At 33.6% G+C, this 25,543-nt stretch overlaps 2 protein-coding genes across 2 annotated transcripts in view; both read right to left on the bottom strand.

The window, feature by feature from the left end:
* The window catches only part of LOC132745440 (protein PHTF1-like), a 34,822-nt gene extending 30,697 nt beyond the window's left edge, over positions 1–4,125 (bottom strand). The window contains exons 1-3 of the mRNA XM_060734356.1: positions 3,972–4,125; positions 2,007–2,147; positions 1,262–1,318 (exon numbers count right to left, since the gene is read on the bottom strand). Of these exons, the coding sequence (XP_060590339.1) occupies positions 1,262–1,318; positions 2,007–2,048 (99 nt within the window). The 5' untranslated portion in view covers positions 2,049–2,147; positions 3,972–4,125. The remainder of the gene's footprint in view (positions 1–1,261; positions 1,319–2,006; positions 2,148–3,971) is intronic.
* Positions 4,126–7,445: 3,320 nt separating this feature from the next.
* LOC132745436 (asialoglycoprotein receptor 1-like) lies at positions 7,446–20,999 on the bottom strand. The gene is made up of 6 exons (XM_060734350.1): positions 20,968–20,999; positions 20,417–20,499; positions 16,014–16,104; positions 8,096–8,242; positions 7,771–7,879; positions 7,446–7,538 (listed from the first exon to the last, which is right to left on the bottom strand). Exons 1-6 carry the CDS (start codon positions 20,996–20,998, stop codon positions 7,511–7,513), a joined length of 489 nt encoding a protein of 162 aa, XP_060590333.1. The 5' UTR covers position 20,999; the 3' UTR covers positions 7,446–7,510.
* Between the last annotated feature and the right edge of the window lie 4,544 nt (positions 21,000–25,543).

Below are 25,543 nucleotides of genomic sequence, written 5' to 3'. Positions count from 1 at the left end.
CAATGATTTCATACAATCGCCATTCACTCAGAGAGAAATATTCCAACATATTTCTTTAAAACACGCATTTTGAAACTATTTTTTCTTTTTTTAATCACAGGAGCTTGAAATTCTATCAATAATCGCTCAAAAGTCCGATCTAAAAAAAAAATCCATACCTATATATAGGTATGGATTTTTTTTTTAGATCGGACTTTTGAGCGATTATTGATAGAATTTCAAGCTCCTGTGTTTTAATTCAAACAAAAACTTTTAAACTATAAGCAGCAGAGATATAGCTTTATATAGTGTACAGCTGTATCTATTCACAACATACATGTACACGTAGCTAAAAGAGCAGCTCAATTTCTCCATTTTTTAAAATCTCCTTTTAAAAATAAAAAAAATTGACATTTGTAACAACTTGTGATGGATATCTATTTAGAAACAACATTTAATCTGGCATTTGTGTCTGTGTTTTTCATTTGACATTTAAAACAGGTGTTTAATAAAAAAAACATTTGGCATTTATTATATTATTGTATCTTTGGCATTCCAGAGACTTTTTACATCAACACAAAAATTTACCACCTAAATCAAACCTCACAAATAATATTTGGCTGGTGGCTCATCAAATTATTTATATCATATTTAAACATTGTAACCAAACTTAAAAAAGTTTGAAAGGTGTTAATGGGTGATCAAGTGGTTAAGGTCATTGACTTCAAACCACTTGTGCTTAAGATTAAATAAAAATCTCTAACGATTCTATCATCTTCATGATAAACAGAAATACTTCTTGACATTGGTGCTATAATAATATTACCCTTCAAAAATATAAAAGAATTTACCTACATCAGCTTTTTATATAGCTCTTTTTCATATTTTGTCAATTATATCATATAGAATGACCCACCCCCACAACTGACTACCACCTTTGGCAAGGGAGGTCAAATTAAATTTTGTCAAAAAGATGTCGGTGTGACAGCACTCTCCATTTTTAGTACTTGATAGTAAAACAAGAGTCTGGATAAAGTAGAATTTTGTAACTTCAAAAAGGGTCATAATTCTTTCAAAATTCATGCTACAGTTAAGGACTTTGGATAGTGACCTCCTTTTATATTGTTCAGCTGATACAAACTTGCAGGCAAAATCTTAACCAAAGTGTGTCAGTGTGATGCCATTGCCAGAGTGTGTGTAACAGCTTTCCGTTTGAATAGTTAAGCTAAAAATTAGGAATTATCTATAGCCAACAGTCAATTTGTGAACTACAGAAACATACCTCAATAACCTTCTGTTCTACAGATTGTTCCCACAACTGTTTGTCATATGATCCTATCTGAAATTGTTCAAAAATAAAAGAAAAATTGTAGATATATAAACAATCTTGAAGGCAAAATTCAAACTTATACGAAGATTCAGCATATTCAACCAGACATAACACTGTTACTTTATGCTTATTGGTGTTGTTACTAGCTAACTCCTATTCAAACTATTCTATAAATATTCTTAGATATGTACATGCACCAGCAATATTCATTTGATAAAAAGAGTGGGGCAGTGTTTTCATATTTTAAGCAGCCCCTAAATTTGTCATTAATTATCAATAATTAGTCAATCACTATTATTATATTCAATCTTTTGAAATAAACAGCTTTTTAGGCTTTTAGCATAACTTGAGAGCAAAGAATGAGCATAATTTCATATTTGTGCACTTTGTATAGGTCACAAAAATGTTTTGAATTTTGTTTGCTGCCAAAGTAGTTTAAAACCTGATGGACATATGGTTACTTTTAGCTTATCATTGCTGGAAAAACATCGAAGTTAAACTACTGTGTATTACAGGCAGAAACTAGCTACATAAACACACACTTAAACCAGCAATAACACCAGGTACTTCAAATGATTTTGAGCCAGTAACGTTGATTTAATGAAACAGCTGAATCAGCTTGCTAGTCACAAGATAAGATGAAACTTATCAAACACACCTGAATTTTTTTCATTCAAACAAATAAAACATATATTACCTTTTGCTGATACCATGCAACAGTAGTTTGAACTCTGTCCATACCTTATGGACAGCTACAATATGTAATTTGTCTGTCAGATAAAACTTCTTTTGAAACAAAACAGTCCTCTTATAGTGGAACATATAAAATGATTCCTGGCTGAAAAAGTAAACCATTTTTAAACCGTTAAAATCACATCTTCTGGAATAGTATTTAAGCTTATCATACAGCAATGAGCATATTAGTGCTGCTATCGGTAGAAAATATAATGATGTGTCCCCTTTTTTCTCAAATGACCCCCCTTTGAAAAGTTTATGGGCCCGAAGGGCCCCCCTGGGAATCTGTTCCAGATTGAACACTGAAACAGGTATAGGAAAATTTATGTATGTTAATGATTAAACAATTAATAAGTGCATCATGAAGCATTAATTTGGTTTTACTTCTAGTTTGGGGTGATTTAATGTCCGATTTTAAAACTTATTACACCAATGAAAAGCTTGTGATCTTAGCTTTGTCTCAGTATATATTTCAACACATTGTTTGACACTTAAGGTATTTAAATTTACGGTTAAACCTAGCACAAGTCAGGCCATTTTACATACGTTTCAACAGTGAGATACGCGATTGGTTATCTTTACTCGCAATTCTACTGATAAGAAAAGCCTGTCGTCTGCTAGTTTGGAAACTGTCAATCCGTGTATTTGATAAATCATCACGCCATGGCCATCCCTTATACTATAGGTTATTCACAACAACCTCAGACTATTTTAAATTCTCATTCTTTCCTATAGGATGGTATAGTTTTCCAGCCCCTGTTTTTTTACATTTCAATATTCTTTTAGTTTTATCCTCTTTTAAACAACTCGTTTTAACTTTCTTGTGATTTTTGACTCGCAGACATGTCTACGTCCCCGCGAGGGTTTGACATTAACAGAAGATAGATAATAAATCATCAAATAACGGAAAATCAACAACTCTGATTAGAGATTAAATTAACAAAAATGGCAAACGAGATAATCGGAAACTTCAATTCACTTGTATCTAATTAACAGTGTTCGCGTTTACTGAGTAAACATATCAATTTACTCTCTAAAATTGCCAGGGAGGAAAGAAAAAAAGGGCTGTTGAGTCCCTGGGATGAAACACTTTTTTCCCCGATAATTGGTCAATTCTCTCTTAAGTTTTTTTGCTCTGCTTGAAAATGATTTTCTATTCACTTTAAATAAATTGTATTATAAGAACTTGACTTTCACCTCATTTTCATTTGTTCCTTTCTCATTAGCAATGCAGATTTATATCCCAAACGTAGACTAGGAGCAAGTGCTCGGCCTCGTTTTGGGCCAACCTATCAATGGTATCCGCGAACATCAACAGTCACAAATTTGATTGTATTATGAAGTTATGCAAACATTGACATTTTTGTAATTGAAGACTCGTTCCATTTGAATTGGGACGTAACAGATCTATTAGCACTGAGTCCCAGGTACTCAGTAAAGTTAGGGAAAATCGCTAACACTGAATTAACATTTTAAAATACTTGCATTTACTCATTATTTATTTGCTTTCCAAGATAATTATCGTCTAAAAAAATAGAAATAATCTTTTTCAGCAAAATAATTCATAACTAATCTATTCAATATGTTGCATAAAAGTTCCTACATCCTGTAACAATAAATTATTAAAACAAAATCAAAAGAAGTCGACTAGAACTGTAAAAATGGTGCATTTCAAAACGTGCTCAAAGTAAGAGAATAAAGTTCAAAGTTTAACGTAACAAATCCAACAGCCTCAGAAATAACATCAGTTCACACTTGTGTTCCACTCCTTGACACAATTTGACAGCAAACAGCTGATCTTTTGTTTTCAAAAATGTTGGTCGATATTGTATGCGCAATTTCCATTGTTTTAAACCGTATTGTATAATCTCACTTATCTGTAAAAATCAATTTAATATGGTCATAGCAAAACATGTGATTATTTTACCTGGTTTTAAATTCAAGACTGCAAATTTCTAAAAAAATTCTGCAACCTTGAGATTTTTTTCTTCCTTTATTTATAACCTCCACAACTGAAGAGTGATACCTAACTAAAATTCCCGTTGAGTACACCGTATCAAACCGTACAGAAACCGTCTGCTAGATAATAGCATAGGCACTCGGTTTCAGGATGAAATAACCCTTTGAGAGGTTTGTAGAACTTAAATATAATTAAATGTTACAATTATTTAACGTAGATGTCTCTTTTCTAAAACCGTCATTTTTCGTTTAATATCGGAAAAATGTAAGTCTCAAAGCCGTTGTCCCAGTGAAACGGCCGTGACAGCTCCTCGTAGCGGGCCCCTTGAATGTTGTAAAACACATTATTATGTGAACGTAAGTAAAAAAAATCAAAATGCGCATGAGTCCACTGCTTCGATCCACTGCTTCGACACAACGCGTCCGATTCCGTTGCCGATTCGATTTTATACAAGCTTGAAGGGTCCCCTTTCCAGAAAGACCTAGCCCAAGAACAACGTCCGTGAGAACTTGTCGCGCGCGGTCCGATTTTCGTTGCTACGTACTGATTTATATGTAAACGTACGTACAAACACACAATGCCCTCACAGCAATTGCTTCGGCACCGCTCGTCCGATTCAGTTGCGGATTCAATTTTGAACAAGCTTGAAGGGTCCATTTTCCAGAAATGTATGTCTCAAAGCCGTAGGCCCAGTGAAACGACCGTGAGAGCTCCTCGTAGCGGGCCCTTTTAATGTTGTATACCACATTATTATGTGAACGTTAGTAAAAAAATCACAATGCGCATGAGTCCACTGCTTCGACACCGCTCGTCCGATTCCGTTGCGGATTCAATTTTGTACAAGCTTGAAGGGTCCCTTTCCAGAAATAAAGTATCAAAGCCGTAGGCCCAGTGAAACGACCGTGAGAGATCCTCTTAGCGGGCTCCTTTAATGTTGTATACCACATTATTATGTGAACGTAAATAAAACAGGCAATTATCATAGTATTGCAAGCAATCCATAAGTCCCCTACCGGTTAGAACCCAAGCAACATTCTGATGGGCCATTGGCCATTCAATTTTACCAGTGAATGAATGACATGAATGAACTTAAATCTTTTGAGTTCTAAGTTTGTCTATATCACAATAATGTGTTAAGTTTCCCTGCCTAGTAAGGAAATAATGTTTATACAACCTTGTCATATTATTACAATGTGGGATTTTAAAGTAAATCCTATAAGGAATAAAGAAGTTGGAGTGAAAAATACCAATTTCTCGAAAAAAATCTAAGTTCAAGGGGGACATAATCCTGTAAATAGTCTTGCCAGAGTTTTTAACCTTCTCAAAAATGTTAAGTGATAATAAGAAACATATATATGAAGTTTGAAGAAGATACAGTAGGAAATAAAGAAGTTATTTAAAAAAGACAACTTTTTTTTTCTCATAAAAATTCTAAGTTCAAGGGAGATAATACTGATAATTTTTGTGCTAGAGTTGTAAACCTTGTCACATATGATGTGGTTGATGACCAGAAACTTATACTTAAAGTTTGAAGTAAACACCTTAAGAAATAAAGAACTTATAGTGAAAAAGCTGAAAAATTTAAATCAGAAATCTTGAAATTCAGGCTATTTGTTGCCAAAGCAACCAGAATTTTTAACATAGGAAGAAAAGAAAAAGATGTGCATAATCTCCAGACTGCCATCTACCCATATTTCAAGTTTCATAAAAATATTTTCAGTACTTTTTGAGTTATCACTGGATCCAGTTTATGTGTTAAATTTGCCATATTTTCAGATTATTTGTTGTCATAGCAACCAGAATTTTCAACATAGGAAGAAAAGAAAAAGACGTGCATAATCTCCATACTGCCATCTATCCATATATCAAGTGTCATAAAAAGCCGTAGGCCCAGTGAAACGACCGTGAGAGCTCCTCGTAGCGGGCCCCTTTAATATTGTATACCACATTATTATGTGAACGTTAGTAAAAAAATCACAATGCCCATGAGTCCACTGCTTCGACACCGCTCGTCCGATTCCGTTGCCGATTCGATTTTGTACAAGCTTGATGGGTCCCCTTTCCAGAAAGCTATGTCTCTGAGCCCAAGCCCAAGGACAACGTCCGCGAGAACTCGGCGATCGCGGTCCGATTTTCGATGCTACGTCCTGATTGATATGCAAACACAAAAACACAATGCGCTCACGGCCACTGCTTCGACACCGCTCTTCCGATTCCGTTGCGGATTAGATTTTGAACAAGCTTGAAGGGTTCCCTTTCCTGAAAAGTAAGGCTCAAAGCCGTAGGCCCAGTGAAACGACCGCGAGAGGTCCTCGTAGCGGGCCCCTAAATGTTGTATACCACATTATTATGTGAACGTTAGTAAAAAAATCACAATACGCATGACTCCACTGCTTCGACACCGCTCGTCCGATTCCGTTGCAGCAAGCTGTAAGGGTCCCCTTTCCAGAAATGTAAATCGCAAAGCCGTAGGCCCAGTGAAACGACCGTGAGAGCTCCTCGTAGCGGGTCCGTTTAATGTTATATACCACATTATTATGTGAACGTTAGTAAAAAAAATCACAATGCGCATGAGTCACTGCTTCGACACCGCTCGTCCGATATCGTCGCAGATTCGATTTTATACAAGCTTGAAAGGTCCCCGTTCCAGAAATGTAAGGCTCAAAGCCGTAGGCCCGGTGAAACGACCGTGAGAGCTTCTCGTAGCGGGCCCCTTTAATGTTGTATACCACATTATAATGTGAACGTAAGTAAAAAAATCACAATACGCATGAGTCCACTGCTTCGACACCGCTTGTGCGATTCCGTTGCGGATTCGATTTTGTACAAGCTTGAAGGGTCCCTTTTCTAGAAATGTAAATCTCAAAGCCATAGGCCCCGTAAAACGACCGTGAAAACTCGATACGTACATTTACATATCAATTAGTACGTAGCAACGAAAATCGGACCGCGATCGCCGAGTTCTCGCGGACGTTGTCCTTGGGCTTGGGCTCAGAGACTGTTCCAGAAATGTTAGCTTCAAAACCGTAGGCCCAGTGAAACGGCCGTGACTGCTCCTTGTAGCAGGCCCCTTTAATGTTGTTTACCACATTATTATGTGAACGTAAGTAAAAAAAAAACACAATGCGCATGAGTCCACTGCTTCGACACCGCTCGTCCGATTTCGGTGCAGATTCAATTTTGTACGAGCTTGAAATGTCCCCTTTCCAGAAATGTATGTCTCTGAGCCCAAGCCCAAGGACAACGTCCGCGAGAACTCGGCGATCGCGGTCCGATTTTCGTTGCTACGTACTAATTGATATGTAAATGTACGTAAAAAACACAAGGCACGTAAACGTGGTTCTATTAGCTAGAGACGTATTATTGTACAAGACTTTTAAGTAGTAATGGATTGTATATTTGTTAATATGATGATTTAAGTAAAGAAAAACACATTCTGCAAAATGTACAATTTTAATCCATCGATTTTCATATTAAACCATTCTTTCGATTCCAATGCTAATGCATTATCCCACCAAGGCAGACGAATAGGTGCTAAAATGAAAAAAAAATACAGTTATGAAAAAGACGAAGTAGATTTGTTAAATTAACTTTAATTTTTGTTTAAACAAAGTTGTACATCTTGGACTTCAGCTGAATGAAATTTTTTAATAGATTCTTCAAATCAATCAGTTATATAACAATATGAAATCTAAAAATGATATATTGTATTTTTTACTTTTTAATGCCGTTAAGTATTGTAAAGCACTAAAGTTTTGGTACATACATGGATTTTTCACATATAAAATTCATATGAGTGCTACACCTATAATCCTGCCATTCAAAGTTTCGACGACCAATTATACACATACAGTCTTCATCATGATTGCCAGAACCTGCATATATTTATTGAACAATAAGAACTCTACAGTGCTATAACATCCAGTTATAATGTACTGCATAAAAATACAGAGAAAGTTTAATAGCTACGTCAATAAAATTTTAAGTTCTCACAGATGTCTATTAATGACATTTACGAAATCTTATATGAACAAAACCCGTCAATTAAAAAACCTAAAAAAATCAAACTTTTGGTTTAAAAAAGTAACTACCAGAATCTGGTTCCCCGGAATGCCAGTTTTTATATCCCTGTATGAGTTTGTCTGTATGCCTGAAACCATCAATCCATTTCCAAATTCCTTCCGTGTCATCGTCACTTCCGGCAGTCCATAATCCAGACGCCTGTGTATGATGCAAATCTGGTAAAATACGGGAAAAAACCTGAACATATATGCCTAAACTATTTCATAATCATAATCAAGCTATTCTGATAGGTTTTGACGAAAGGACACGGCCGGAGCCAGTGATGACAAATTCAAGGGGCAGGATGTGAAGTGGTTGCACACTTGGTTCAAGCGAGCGAATTGGTTGCAAACTTGACAAAATGGCGAACACGGTGTAATTTTTTGAAACGGGTGAACGAATTTTTGCCAGGCAAGTGGGTTTCTTTGTTATTTTGAAGTTCATTAGTATGTCTATTCCATAATGCAATATATATGCCACACTCGGTTAAAGGTTTCAGCATCATAGATTCTGTTTTGACGAAGTTATTGAATATATAAACTGATCATGTAGATATTTTGAAATTTGACATGTGACTGTTCTGGTCGGTTTTTCTCCTAATTTATTCGAATTTGTAAGTTTTAAACTGCATTTAACAATAACAAAATATGTTTCTGTCAATGCTGTACAAGTTGTTTAGTTCAAAAATATCTTGTTCAAGCACATTTTGGTTGCAGACTTATACTTCAAGCATTTTTGGTTGCAAACTTTTGTGTCAATAATGTGGCATGCATATTTTTAGCGAGGAATAATAATCTTTTTTTTTTTTTTTAAATAATTAGCAATATTAAGGCAATTATACCCGTTCATCTAATAAGAAATATATATACAAAATGTGCATGCGTGCAGATATATCCTAACACAGGGTCTTTCAAATAATATGCTAAATTGAAGTTCAGTTTGTGATCTTCATCGTTTTTTCTCCTCGATGTACTTCTTTTCTTTTTACAAAGTCTTAAGACTTTTTTTATAACTTGGCATGACTAACTGTAAAGGAAAAGAAAAAAATAGCAACAAACAGCTTTTATATTTGTTCGTTTTAGAGATTTGAAATAAATTTGATTATATAGTAAATAAAAACTATATTAACATTGACACAAGGGCATGATTCACATGTTTCTTTATTACTGACCAATCGAAACATCTTCCAAATTCCCTAACTCGAACAATGACTTTAAGTAGTTTTGTCAAGTATCAGTCAATGTAAATAACCAATCGTTTATCAGTTATATTACGATCTAATTTAGAATACCAATTGTTTGTTTGTTTGTTTCATTTTACGCCTTTTCCAACAGTATTTCAGTCATATAGGCGGGTAGTTTCCTAACCATCGTTCCTGGAGAGTTACACCAGTACTAGACCACCTTCCTCCGCGCTAAACTACCAAAGCATCTCCCGGGGATCGAACCCACACCAGAGAGGTAACTGGATTAGAAGTCATCGACTCTAACCCCTCGACCACGGAGGCGGTTGAAAACCAATTGACATATGATATACATCAAATCCGATATATTGTTAATAAGCATGTCATTTTAACTTTTGGTTTCTAAAAATATTTTAAGTACATTTACATACTTTATGTCTAAAGCAACTGCTGATCTTTACATACGAAACAATTAACATTTCTTGTGGTTTTGATAAACTTTAGAAATTTTGACGAGTAACATCGTATGTGTGCACATATCCTAAAAATAATTCACTTACATACAACAGTACTCTTACATACGTTTGTTTTGTATGTAGTTTTCATTTGCATATTTTACATATGAAGTATCAATAAATATTTTTTCTATATGCTATTTTTTGTTTGCAGGCTTTTACTGATGATTATAATATTGAACTGAGAACCATGTAATTTGAAACGTGAAGTGCATAATTGTTGTAAAAGAAGAAAGAATAAATGACATTTATAACAAAAACAAGTAACAGAACATAAATGTCAATAATTGCCATTGAAAATACAATTTAATGACTACATTTAATATGTACAAATATTTGCAGTACATATTTTACATATTTTTCAATGTTTGAAAATTGTTGTTTTAGCATAATTATATAAATATATAGTTTCACGCAAGTGTGGTATACAATGGTATACAACCACAATTACAAAACATACAGGATCTTTAATAAAAATAACCTTCTACACTTCTTTTGCAAAGTTTTACTATGGATTTCAATAGAATAAGAATAAGTTTGCAACCAAAAATGCTTGAAGTATAAGTCTGCAACCAAATGTGCTTGAACAAGATATTTTTGTGTATTGAACGTTATCTTCGGATTTGCGAACTAAACCACTTGTACAGCATTGATAGAAACATATTTTGTTATTGTTAAATGCAGTTTAAAACTTACAAATTCGAATAAATTAGGAGAAAAACCGACCAGAACAGTCACATGTCAAATTTCAAAATATCTACATGATCAGTTTATATCTTCAATAACTTCGTCAAAACAGAATCTAGGATGCTGAAACCTTTAACCGAGTGTGGCGTATATATTGCATTATGGAATAGACGTACTAATGAAATTCAAAATAACAAAGAAACCCACTTGCCTGGCAAATATTCGTTCACCAGTTTCAAAAAATTACGCCGTGTTTGCCATTTTGTCAAGTTTGCAACCAATTCGCTCGCTTGAACCAAGTGTGCAACCACTTCACGTCCTGCCCCTTGAGATTGCTGCAGTAAAGATAGAACTCTAAAGTTTACTGATAGGTAAGTTATAAACTTGGTTGGTATATTTATAATATTACACAAATAAGGTAAATTTCATTGCAATAGACTTACTGTCTATAGACTGGATATGCTTTATAGTAATTTTGGACACGTTTCACCTTTTCATATTGAAGTTGGCAGTTTCGGAAAAGTTCATGGAAATGTTTTAACATATTCTGTGTGTCTTTAAAAAGTATGTCTTCAGTGCAAATGTTAACGTTCTGAGTAACACAACCGATCAGATGACTTCCTTTGATTTAAAATAGTTTTTTATCGCATTGGTAACTATTCCATCTTGTGACAATATTACAAATTAAAGTTTATAGACTAATGCTTCAGTAAAACACAAATTGTCACCTTAATGCAGTAATGGAATATGACCTTCTAAATTTAATAGGAGTTAATTAGTTATTGCACTATGGTGACGACATATCAGCAGATTGAAACCTGTACAATTCAATTTGTTTCAACTTTGAATGAGTTAAAAATGCAAAGGCAGAATTATTTGAGCTTGGAAATATAGTGTGGGTGCTAAACAATGAATATAAAGTTTCTTGCTCAAGAAAACCACGACTTGCCCCTGGCTGGACTTGAACCCTACTTACATTACTTGTCCGACGCGTTTGATCAAAATTAATGTATTGTTGTAGATAAGACTTCTGAAAGAAAAAAAAACATTGCACCTTTACCCTGATGTAACTAGTATAGAGCAAAACCAGATTGAACATCCTTGCAGTCTAATCAGGCTATATATGTAATGTTGGCTGACTAATGTTTTTAAATTTTTATCTTGATAATGGACAGTTCAAAGGGGGAGTGGTGGCCTAGTTGTTAAGGTGTCTGCCTTTCAACCCAGGGATCATGTGTTCAAGCGGCCATGTTTCTTCATATAAAACCAGTTTTTTTTTTGGTTCCAGGAAGTTGACTCGAAAGTGATTTATAAAAGTTGCAAGAACCTGTTTTGCAGTCGAGCTGAAATAAATATGTTTAAACAGTTCCAGAAGTGGAAGAATCTCAAATTTCATTTTTTTCTTCTCTTTTTCAAGTCATCACCTTATCTTTTCTATTACAAGTAGGAAAAGTCGAGTATACAACGTTAAATAGGAAATAAAATGCGTTATTTATAAAAGATAATGTCCAAAAAAAGATATTTGCAAACATGGTGTGAAATATGTTGCCCAACGACATTGACCTGGCACTCTTGCATTTGACCCTGTAGTCGGTATATCCCATCTACTTGTAAATCGATATGAATTTTTAAAATGTAATATAAATAGTAAGTTTGAATCCTATTTCAGCGATTTTTTTTTGATTTTTTGATTTTAATTTTAAAAGTGCCATTCCCTTAAAACTATTGCAAACCTTTTTGTTGTGTGTACTATCAGTATAGTATTTTTAATGACTGCCTTTATAGCGTGTATGCGCTAAAGCATATACGATTGCATAATGTCACAAAGAGAACCGTGAAAAGATACTGTAATGAAATAAAAAATATAATTGTGTATAAAAACACCACTTAAAAGGTGTTCTAAAACCAAGTGTAGTAAAACGATTTCAGATTAATTCTTGCAAGTAAATTAAAAAGAAAAATTCATAACATGGTGTTGGTAAAGAATGGAACCAGCGACATTCAGATCGGTAGTCCGACATCTATACCAATACACCACGCCTCGTTGACGAGTGAAGTTAGCAAATATATCGACACATTCGATAGATACTGGTCAGTTCTTATTCAAATGACCTTTTCGAAAGTAAATGAAGTGCCAGGTCAATATTGTTGGACAATATCTCCCACTATTATTGTTTGTATTGAAAAAAGGTCTTATTTAGAAAATATCATTTCGTACTTAGTTGTGTGCTTTCAAGAACGGTTCAGATGTTGTCAAATCTGAATGCCCACGGAATGAAATATTTTCCTTGTCTTAGATATTTCTCTTGTCTTGTTGATGGTTCTAGATCTTCCTTTTTTGCACATTGACATTCTCTAGTTGTTGTTTTATTTCTTAAGATTTATCTGGAGAAGTAGCCCTTGATCTAGATTTACACATGACTAATTATTTAGCTTAAAAAATGAATGCAGTCTTCATATCTGTACAGTAGATCTATAATGTCAATCTGACGTCATTTTCGGAATTTTCGAGGATCACTATTTGGTTTGAGTACACTTAATTGATTTTTTATTTTGCTTGAAAATAACTACATTTCAGCCATCTTAAGTCTTTGCGAATTGACTACGTCATTTTGCACGTGCTCTAACTCACGCCTGTTATGGAAAAATAATGCAGAGTAGCAAGGCGGCCAAACTTGCATAATGAACTTGATCTTGCCAAAATGACGTTTACATACCCTATATTTTGTTAGTGTATGTAGTTACAGATATTCAACAAAAATATGTGACACTGACACGCCAATGACGCTGTAATAACGTTCAAAACCTTGTGCATTTGCGGAGCTGGTAATTCCAGTAAAATTCAAAGGACCTTTGTAATTTTTACCACTTTTTCTCAAATATTTCTTTTGCCAGTCTAGGTCATTTTATAAAATTTCGTCTTGTAAGTATCTCACCCACATAAACATACTTCACTCGTTTTTCTTAGCTTGAATTCGATTGAATATATCTCTAGGCGAAACGGATGTTGATGTAATATCATTTCCTTCAAAATTCTAAGCAACAAGAATAAAGTCTACATCCATTCGATCTGTTCCTTAAACTCACACCCGTACATTTTACATTTCCAGGTACACACTTTCTATTTGTATTTTTGCAGAACTCCATTAGCCTGTTCTAATAACTATCCCAAAACATTAGCCATTTGACAGTGTTGAGTAAATGCTATTGATATACAAAACGTGACCATTTATGATAATCTTCGATATTGATATCACAATTGTTACCTGAGAGTGATCTTCTGTCGGAATGTAAATAAATGTTTTTACCATCATCGGCAGCTTCAGAATACTCAGAATACATTTCTGCCTACAGCGGTGGCATTTCTCTCCGACCGGACTATTTTAAACGCCTTGTAGCATTCTAAACAAGACACTATGGGTTAAAATTTGGCTAGCATGACTCTAAATGATAATTGTTTATGTATATAACATGAAATCCCTATAGTTACTTCAAACTTGAGATATATTGAACAAAACACAATCATTTTCACGGATTTTCCGGAAATGCCAATATAAACTCGCTCAAAACATTACATGAAAAAAATCACCTGATATTGGGACTAAAAATGTATATCTTTCTGTCCCAGCCTGATAGTATCCCCACTTAACGGACAGTAAGTCTAGATCTATAGCAATTAAATTTACCTTATTTACATACTATACAAAGTTTATATTTCGTCGGAAGTGGGAAATTGACACATCGCAACTTTTCTAATTACAAGATAACTATAAAAGCCGAAGATTGACAACGGATGCGAAGTCTAGTGTCCTGTTCATATTACTGTGTGTACAGTAGATGAAACAAGAAAAAAGGAAAAATAAAATAAAAATAAACATTAGTAAACACACAAGTGGTTGAAAACAAATAACACCAAGCCAGATTTGGTCTAGTGAAACATTCAGATTTTGTTAGGATATGTAATAAAACGTTCTCATTTCATGCTTCTGAACACAAACCGACGAACATCGAGAGAGAAACTAGTCCGAAGATTAATACGATAGTAATATTACAGGTAATCAGTAATTTTGCAAACCAAGTTAAAAGTAGGGAATATCTAAAATTGTATAAATCAACCCGAACTAAATATAATTATTTACATCTATCAAATTCATATGTCATGCCGATAGCCTGCATTGGCTAAGAAATAAAACAGAATTATTTTCATAAAATATTTAACTTTAATCATACTGTTAACAAAAGACAATTTCAAACGCGCATATGTAAATGATGCCAAAGATGAATGTAATTATTGAAAGGGAACATGCTCTTAATAAATAACTGTTTAATAAACCGGTAAATATTTTGTACTTGAAACAAGTACCAAATACAAGTACATGAACATGTCCTTAAAACAATATTGGATTGGTATATAAGCTGCAAGCTCTGTGGTATTTTCTGATCTTTACAATCTAAATCGTACTGTATATCTGTATGTATTTTCCTGTATAAGTTTATTAATATATACTATAATTCATCTTGCAGGGCACCGAGATGCAGCGATTTAGATTTTTTACTATAACAGTCTGAGTTTGATACATACGGAATTTTGCATGACTAGAGTTGCATCAAAAATCATTTATGTTCATTTCTTTTATGTCAGCCACACTTTATCCTTGCATATCGTGGCTACTGCCTTAAAATAGACACTTAAAAAAATAGTTGCCTCGACTGGAATTTGAACCCCAGACATCTCACACCTTAAACGAGCGCGTTACCCCTGCACCACGGGCAAAAAATCATTTATGTTCATTTTTTTATGACAGTCACACTTTATCCTTGCATATCATGGCTACTTCTTTAAAACAGACACTTAAAAAATAGTTGCCTCGACTGGGATTTGAAACCCCAGACATCTCACACCGAGCGCGTTACCCCTGCACTACGGGGAAGTTATACGAAGAATGCCTGATTAAATCAAATAATTCTAAATTTAGAATTTCCCTTTTGGGTTTGTGATTTTTATAAATTTCAAGGTATTTTGGTCACGATAAACCTGTTGTTTAACACTGATGTAAATAATTTAGCGAAAATCTTCTCGCCATGTATATATTCCACGACTCGACAGTCAGATTTATTTGTGTACTATGCTCTGAAGTATTCGGTAATCGACATCGCTAAAAATAGCATTTTCATTGATTAAAATGATATTCATCCGCGTAATTTGTGCTTATGCATTTATAGACAATTCTATAAGCCAACGCTACGTATTTTAAACTTTGAATGCGTTGTAATTTGTTGGATACTTGTAACAAAATAAATATATTTCTTTCTTTTAAATCGTTAGTTTTAAGCCATTTTAAGAACTACTTGATGTTAGGTTTGTCGTGAAATTCTGTGCCAGAGATTGAATGTCAGCATTGTATTTCCTGATCTGCGACCAGAAAATACAATAAAAATGGTCAGTATTGTACTAAACACTCATCAAGATCAATACATGTATATTGTTTTGAAAGCACTCAGCACGTACCGGTACATGAACATATAAACAATAGATCGCTATATTGTATTCAAATCACTCACCGATTATCGGTAGTGTCAGTTGTTTGAGAAAGTTGTCCTCTTCTGCAGTTTCAATGATGACAAGATGTGCCAGTTGTGTTGCACAGAATGACTTAAATTATAGACATATTCACATAATTTGACAATGAATGTCTTTATTAAGAGGTTAATACTTGTGTTGACTTTACGACAAATGAAAAACATTAATTCATTTCTTTCCTTCAGGCAATAAAAAGAAGAGATCTAGACTTGTAACAAATGATAATTAAATATACTTATCAATATTACTCGTATGTTACTTAACAAGAGCTAGCGGGGGCCACGCTCGACTTTTTCTTATTCTAAATTAAGGTAAAACAAAACAGGGGAAGAATATTTTAGAAAAGATTACTCCTACAAAACATAATTTTCTTGTAACAAATAAAATTCCAATTTCATATTTGACATTGACGGTCAAGGTCATTCAAAATTCAAAGTAACACTGGAATTAATCAGTTTTGTTTACAAGTGCTGTTTAGTCAAAGAATGAATCAAATTTGTAAGTAAATAAGAAATTAATGACAAATCATGCACATTTCAATAATTTGACTTTTACAGTAGAGGTCAATTGAAGGTTTAAACCATATCAGAATAATTCAACATGTTAGTTTTGTCATACGTGTTATTTTGTCCAAGTATGAATCAAACTTGGTAAATAACATAGTTATGGCATTTTAAACAAATTGCAATAATTTGACCTTAACCGTCAATTTCAATTAAAGGTTAAGGTCATAACAGGATAATTCAACCAAGTTTGAATCAAACATGTCCATAAACAACAAAGAAATGACAATTTAAGCAAATCTCAATAATTTGACTTTGTCGGTTAAGTTCAAATAAAGGTCAAGATTACATATGAATTATTCAACATACGGATTTTGTCGAAAAGGTTCTTTTGAAATAAAATCCTTAAATAAAAAACAAAGTCATGGCCAACTGTAGCAAAATTGACTTATTTAACCTTTAGTATCAAGGCCAAATCAAGGTCAATTTTAATTAATTTTTTAATGTCTTGTCCGAATGATTGTTGTGCACAAGTATGAAGGAAGTCTTGGGAGGGCATAATGTAATGTTGTTAGATTTTTTGCCCAACCCATTTGCTTTTGTTTTATTGTTATATTATGTGTGTGTATATTTGCATGTCTATAGACAATGTAGAATCATAAAAAAACTGCTTGGTATTTATGTTGAAAATTTTTATAATGCATACCTTCTTCCTATTTTTGATTATTTTTGTAATATATGGGGGAAAGAAAACAAAAAAATATATGTGCCGAATATACAAAATACAACCCCGAATTTGCAAAATTATTCTAGACCTTCCAGTGAGAAAACTACGGAAGAGCATTAGTGCGAAGTGTGTGTTTTTTTTATTAACTCGAAATTTCGGCTTACTAACTTGAATTTTTCAGTTACTAACTCGAAATTTCGAGTAACCTATCTCGAAATTTCGAGTTACTTACTCAAAATTTCGACATACTTACTCGAAATTTCGAGTTACTTATCTCGAAATTTCGACTTAGTTAATCAAAATTTTACCTTAATAACTCGAAATTTCGAGTAACCTATCTCGAAATTTCAAGTTACTAACTCGAAATTTCGACTTATTAACTCGAAATTTCGACTTTGTTACATTACTAGAATTGCCAAAGTTAAGAGTTACAAAGAGTTTAGATAATATAAGATATAGTAGGGAGTGCGGTTGAACGATGGAGATGGAGAAACAGGTGCCTGGACAAATTATTAAACTTAAACTTATTAGCGTGGTCACTTTTGACAATGACATGTACACGCCCGACCTAAAAACACAAGGCTTCCTTAAATTTGTAGTTCAGGCGTTCTTCAGTCGTTGTATTGTATCCCACCTGTTCGAACATATCTTTTCACTAACCATATTCTTCTCATCCCTGTGAATAAAACGATCATATACTTCACGTGTGGGACATCTGAAAAAAGTAACGCGGAGTGGCCAAAATAGGGCATGCTGAGGCCTTTGTATGACTATATTTCTTGTAAATTCGGATGATTTAATACTATTCCCAACATGTATATAACAACAAGTTCCACTCTTATCAACTTTTATCAACACAATATGAATCAAAGTCTTAATAAATAAGTGAATATAGAATATTGACAAACATCTTTTAAAAATGTTACAAAAACATTATTAGTATAAAGAAACGTGACAGACTAAGTGACTAACACGCCACTTAAAACTTAGTTAACACATTGCACAGTTTACAATAGGGTGGGTTTTGGACATGTTGTATGTCCACATGACGGTTGTTTGTGTGCTTTAGACACAAGAAACATCTGGTGAACACGGAAATGTGGAAAGTGTTATCCCCCCACACACAAAAGCAATCAAGAAAATGGAAAGTATATGTTCGGTATGTGTGGACAAATTTGACCCTATTTAATTGTTCTGTGAAATACATAGGTGCTCTGTTAATGTGCAACAGCTAAACATGAAAGAAAGTTTCTTGAATTCAACCCTTGCTTTCACCGGCAACAAATGTAAGTCGACATTTCTAGTTAATAAGTCGACATTTCGAGTTACTAAGTCGAAATTTCGGGTTAGTTAGTCGAAATTTTGAGTTAGTAAGTCGAAATTCGAGTTAGTAAGTCTCGAAAATTCGAGTTAGTTACTCGAAATTTCGACTAAGTAACTCGAAATTTCGAAAAAGTAAGTCGAAATTTTGAGATAGTAACTCAAAATTTCGAGATAAGTTAGTCGAAATTTTGAGTTGATAAAAAACATACACCTGACACTAATGCTTTTCGTAGAAAACGATCAGAAAAATTTATACAAAAGATTTAAAATATTGCCTTTCAAGAAAAAGATGTATTTTTCACACTGGTGTCCAAGTATTTAAAGCACTGAATAATATGTCCCCTCAATATATCCGAGACTTACTTATACCATATCAAATAATCAAAAGTATAATCTAAGATCGATATCTCACGGAAAATTTAATTTCGTCATCAAACCACGTTCTTCAATAATGTACCAACTGATCAAAGGATATGTCCTCTCTGTTATATGGGCCCAGATGACGAATATCACATTCTCTTGATTTGTACTCACTTTAATTCTATACGTAAAAACATTCTACAAGATATATTGGTGATAAATCCTTCACGTGAACAATTTATATCTGTTCTAAGAAACGCAGATGCGACATTATATAAGACTATTGCACGTTTACCATGCATGTGCACTTAAATATAAACGCCAATTCAGTACATAAAAAAGTACGTGCATAAAACATTATAATGGTAATTATATAGTGATCTACGAAATTCTCTTAATATCTTTATATATCTTTAAAAGTTTGATATGATGTCTACCAAATGTTCATATTACAATATTCTACGTACATTCATGATCACCTCATTGTATTTTCAATTGCTATTTCATGTTTGTTGTATTATGTTGTATTTTGGGCCGGAGGCCTATGTTACAGGAAATAAACTTAACTTTATTATTTACTTTATTAATTATTTTAATGACACATTCCAATATAATGTCATGGTTAATTGAAATTCCATAGTGCTGACTATAAGAAGAAAACAAAGTTGTCAATATTTAAAAATAGTTTCAAGAAATACTTATTTAATCAACTTTAGCACAGTCCGTGTGTATTATATATAAAAGACACGCTCTTTATATCCATACATTTGTTTTGTTTTTTTCTTATAATGGGTGTCTGTCTTAGTTTTTGACTGTGATAATTTTGTAAGTTTTTTTTTACTTTCTATATTGCAGATTAAAATGATGCATTGAGGAAAGCATAATATAAAAATAATTATTGAAATAAAATATGGTTAAGCTAAACAAGTATAAAGGCAATACATAGCAAAACGAAAACTGTAAAATAACTTATCATCAATTTAGTCCACTTGAAGGTCTTGTCCGAAGGATTGTTGTATACATGTATGGAGACAATCCATTCATAAATCACAAAGTTATTGTCAATTTAAGTAACAATCAAGCAAAATTCTAACATTTGACCTTGAAGATCATTGTCGTTTATGAGTCAAGGTCAGGCTCAGTCTAGTCTACTTGAAGGTCTTGTCAAAGGGCTGTTTTATCCAAGTATGAATATAATCTATTTAAAAAAAAACATAAAAAAAAAAAAAAAATCATTGTCTTATGTGTAAAATTTCTGGACGGTAACGGCAACCAACAACCTAATTGTAGCAATAGCTCGAAATATTTCTTCGCAAAAATCGAAAATATCAATGTCTGGCAAATTTCACTATTAAAATTTATGAACTCCGTTCACATTTTATTTATACATTAGTTATTAAATGATGTTATGTGAGTGATCAAACTTCTCTTAATAGAAAAATACATTGATATAATATATGAAGTTTCATACATTAGCATCTTTCCAGGTGTATGGACTGTCCGTGTGAAGCAGGTAACATGATCTATCGTTCATTACCCATCCAGGTGGACAATCTAGAAAAATATATATTGATGTTATATTGCCACGATATATAACAAAATGTAACATTATCCCGTTTATGACACTTGTTTATGTACATGAATAAGGCAGATCTTAAAACATACAGTTTCAAAAGTCTTATATTTTAGAGATAATTACCACAACGATAGCTCTACGTTGCTGGAATATGGATACTCCAGAACTCTGTGGGTTTCTCTTGTTCAAAAGATTTTTGGTACAAACTTAGCAAAAAATGTCGATATTAAGAAATTATAATGAGCAGAACGGGTTTGCAACTCGAGTGCACCGTTAAGTTATCACGGTGATACGGGAATAAATTGGGGAAAACCTCATTTGCCGAGTTCCGACTCATCCGGAAAACATATATTGAATGCTTGATAGATTTTGTGTTACGAAAGACATTCTAGTGAAACACCAGTAATGATTATATTGATGATACTGCAATATAATCTATAACTTACATGCGTTTGGAAGTTGTGTTTGTGGAGCCATGAGTATTCTAAAATGAAAAATTTGTTAATGAAATGATTTTCAAGTTATAAAGTCTTTACACCAACCTTCTAATTTTCAAATAAATTTGGTAAAATTGTTGATTGCGGAACAAGCTACCTCATTTTAAAGGAGCTCCATTGAGGTCAAAAATACTTTAAAAATAAGATTTGAATTTCTTACATTTTTGGTCATTTGTACTACTAAAATAATTATTCTGGAAAAACTAATAACTGGATAGAGCTAATGATCTGAAATTTTGCACACAAGTTAATGGTTAAGACCTTCATCAAACAGAAATTGATTTCCAAAAATCATTTACGTTCCCGTCATGTCAACAAAACCTTAGTGGAGTCTCTTTAAATCATTTATTTATTGTACAAAATGACCTAAAAAAGAAAAAAAACCATTAAATGTTTTTAACGCGATTCAGGCTCAGAATCGAAGAAAACCTGTGATATTTAATTTTGAATATTCTCATTGTCTTTTGCATAAATATTTTCTGTTTCTTTTTAGTGTCACAGCGCTATTTCTCGTATTTAAAAATTTCAAACTTTATGATTAAAGGGTTTGTACCTCAGTGGAGTACCAATCATATCCTCGGACATCCTTGTCTAGAGATGATCAAAGATAGAATTACCCACAGAAAAAAACAGTTTAAGATCACATTTGTTTATACACAAATAACGGTGTTCATTATAGGCTATTTTCTATGCGATACTGTTATTCTTAAAGAGTGAACTCATTTGATACAATGTATATTTACTTGAGTTTGTTTGTTGTTTCTTCTAATGACAAGCTTTGAGGGTTTTTTAATGCGTTTATTTAAGGTTGCCGCCGGAAAGCCCATATGGGCGACCGTACACTCAAGTCGGGCCATCTTAGAGCGTCCCGCCGAGATTTTTCGTCGATTTTATTCCAGCTTTATTGGTGGAGGAAGACCCCAGGTGCCCTTCCGGGCATTATTTCAGGCACGAGCGGGCACCGACCTTCCGTAAGCCAGCTGGATAGCTTCCTCAATAAAAGTTTTTCGCCCCGGGGGATAAAATACGGTTGAGGGCCCTGTTTTTTCAAGTCGGGTCCAACCACTCGCCAAGTTTGGGGGACTAGACAAAGTTTTTAAGGGACGCGTCAAGGATTTCTCATATTTTTCTCAACAGAAACCCTATCATAATGGGGTGCACAAAACAACGCTGTTTTGAAGAAGCCAAAAAGAGGGCCCTAATTTTCATTTGGGGTTCAAACCCAAAGATTCGGATAAGGACCCCTGGCTCTAACCAAAGTACCATATATATATATATATCCCTTTGCTTAGAAAACCAAGGTTTAGGATACAAGGATTAAGTAATATAAATGAAATAAATTATATTTGCTAACTTACGGGGTAATTGTTCGCCATACTAGAAAAATCACTTGGTCGCCAGTCATAGTCCGCCCATTATAACTTTTGTGTGCAACCATCGCAATACAATCTTCATCAGAATGACCATGATCTGAAATTAAATCACGTGATTCTTTTGTTAACTTTTTTTAATCCCCCTTTTTTTCTCTTAATAATTTTACGTGTTTTCATCCGAAAAATTTAGTAGTAAAAATCTGATTGTCGTAAAAAACCAGTAAAAATTTTATGTATTTGTCAGATATTTTAGAATGCGAAAATAAATTTAAAAAAAATATATCCTTAAATTTGTATATTACATTTTAAAAGTGAAGAAAGTTCTACCCCTACAGAAAAACTTGTTCATATTGCTAAAAGGTTTTATGGAATTAAAATTAAATGTTTGAAATTTAAAAAAGGAAACATAACAAAATCACCAAACACAACGCCGCACGCAATGCAACACATATAATAAACAGCATGAAATTTATAAATTTATTTAGTATAGAATCAAACACATTGGTGTATTGGTATAGTTTAGAGTACATTCTTTTTTCCCTGCATTATAGGGTATTCCGTTGAGGTGCTCTGACATGACGAGTCTGAACATATTTTCTCGAAATTTGATTACCATTTGATGAAGGACCGGACCAATAACTTGTGTGCATAATTTCAAATCATTCCCTTGCTCTGTTTTCCCTGAATACCCATTTTTATTGTGTGAATTGAAAACAAAATTAAGGCGGGACAACGCTTTTAGCTCAAATCGGGCTTTAAATTGCACAAAGTTTTCAATTTAATTGTGAGTTTATTTTTTTTTCAGCAAATTGTTTCAAGCTTAACCGTTTCAAGATGACCTCTGTAAGTAGTTAATTGGCCAGTAGTTTTCCTTTAAGTATCGGATTAAGATGGGTTAGTCCATATAAATCTATAGAGTGGATAAATATATTAAACGGCGATTCCAAATAATATAAAACACCAAAATAAAACAATAAAACAATTTCAAACTTACTGGAGTTAGGTTCGCTATGTCCCCAGTTTTTGTAAATAAGTTTTTTGTACGTGTTTGTGTAACTGTCATACCATTCCCAATGACCTTCACGGTTAGGATCTCCCCCGCACCACGTGACGTATCCAATATCGCGAAAGTGAAAATCTAACTGAAATTTTCCCCAAAAAACATATTCACTTTACATACAAAATTCATACAGTTATGGTTCTCATTACTTTTGAAATACAAAATTATGTACAATACTATTTTGTATTGAAATTAAAAAATAGATTCTTGAACTAGTAGAAGAACTGTAACAGAACTTAAAACAGTACTAGTAACAGTGCTGTAACAGTATTGTAACCGTGCTGTAAAAACTAGTAACGAAGCTGTAACAGAACTTGTAACAGTACTGTGACATAACTAGAAAGAGCAATGTAACATAACTAGTAACCGTATTGTAACATAATAAGTAACAGTTTTGTTTGTTTGTTTGTTTCATTTTACGCCTTTTCCCAACAAAAATTTTTGTATATAGGGGGGTAGTTTCCCCAACCATCGTTTCCCGGAAGGGTTTCACCAGACTAGGCTAACCCTTTCCCCCGCGCTAAATACCCCAAAAATTCCGGGGATCGAACCCGCCAGGAGGTAATGGATTAGAAATCATCGCTCAAAACCCCCCCACCAGGGGGCGGTTTATGTACAGTGCTTTAAATAAATTTAAAGGTATATCATGCTGCCCCCAAAATGTAATAGGCTGTAATATAACTAATAACAGTATTAGTAACAGTATTGTAACAGTGCTTTAAAAACTAGTAACATTGCTGTAACAGAAGTAGAAGCAGTACTCTAACAGAACCAGTAATAGAGCTGTAACATAAATGGTAACAGTGCTGTAAAAACTAGTAACAGTGCTGTAACAGAAACAATAACAGTACTAGTAACAATGTCGTTAGAGAACTTGTTATGGCAATGTAACAGTGCTGTAAAATAACTAATAACGGTACTAGTAACAGTATTATAATAGTGCTGTAAAAACAAGTAGCAGTTTTGTAACATAACCAATAAAAGTACTAGTAAAAACTAGTAATATTGTTCTAACAAAACTAATAACATTGCTGTAACAGTAACGTAAAGTGCCTTAAAGTCCTCAGATCCATTGTCGTCGTTTTTTGTATTTCTTTTTCTCTCCTTGCTTATTGGAGTGCAAAAGGGGATTTTGAAAAGGTGAAATATTTTCTATTTCTTGATCTGTTTTACGTTTTAAAATTGCAAAAAAACCACCCAAAAATACGACAAAAAAAGTATATGTTTTTGAAGAGAATGTTAGAGCTGTCGACGACCCAAATTCTTCACACCAAAAAGGGGAAAAACTTGGTCATTTGAAAACAGGGGAAGTAATTTTGTCCTGTAGTTCCCCTTCTAAGAAAAACAAACCATCTATTAAAAGAAACCCCGACTTTAAAAGTACCAGTTGCGAGATTTGGGCATATCTTTTGAAAACTGTCCTCACAACTTAATTTTAAATAATTGTTGTAAAGTAAAAAGGGATGGTGAAATAACATGTAATTAGGTTCTGTTTATGTAAAGCGTAAAATGTAAAGTTAAAAATCAATGATTTTTGTATAATTTGTAACGTTAACATATAAATGTGAATTATAAAAATTTAAAACTAAATTTAAATACTTATGCTTACTTTTGCTAATCTAGGCGGTGGGGGTTGAATTAAATTGAAATCACATGTTTTAATGGGGCGCGAGTTAGTTTAAAGTCAGTCCTACCATCCGCTGTCAATCGGTTGGGCGCGAGATTGAAAATCTCGCTAGGGGGTTCGTTTCCCGGGCTGGCCCCAACTAAAATTACTAACCAGTCTTTCGGATGAGATTTAAAATCGGGGGTCCCGTTTATGGTGGCACATTAAAGAACCGGGGAAAGTTTTCGGAAATAGGGCTTTTTCGTATTTGACTCTTGCACTACCCTCCAAAATATAAAAATGACTAATATCTTCTGGAGGACTTGGCTTGGGCAACCGGTGCGAGTATAAAAAACTCAAATACACAAAAAGTCAGTCACTGTCTATTTATTCAAAAAAATTCCCGGGTACTGAATGGTGTTTGGGGCCCCGAAAAAATTAACTTAATAGTAAAAGCAGAACTTATCCCAAATGTTTTGTTAATGT

Source organism: Ruditapes philippinarum, unplaced genomic scaffold (assembly GCF_026571515.1).
Source record: "Ruditapes philippinarum isolate M1 unplaced genomic scaffold, ASM2657151v2 ctg2043_1_1_1_1, whole genome shotgun sequence".
Lineage (NCBI taxonomy): Eukaryota > Metazoa > Mollusca > Bivalvia > Venerida > Veneridae > Ruditapes > Ruditapes philippinarum.
The sequence above is the reverse complement of the archived record's forward strand: the minus strand, read 5'-3'. Positions and strand labels throughout refer to the sequence as shown.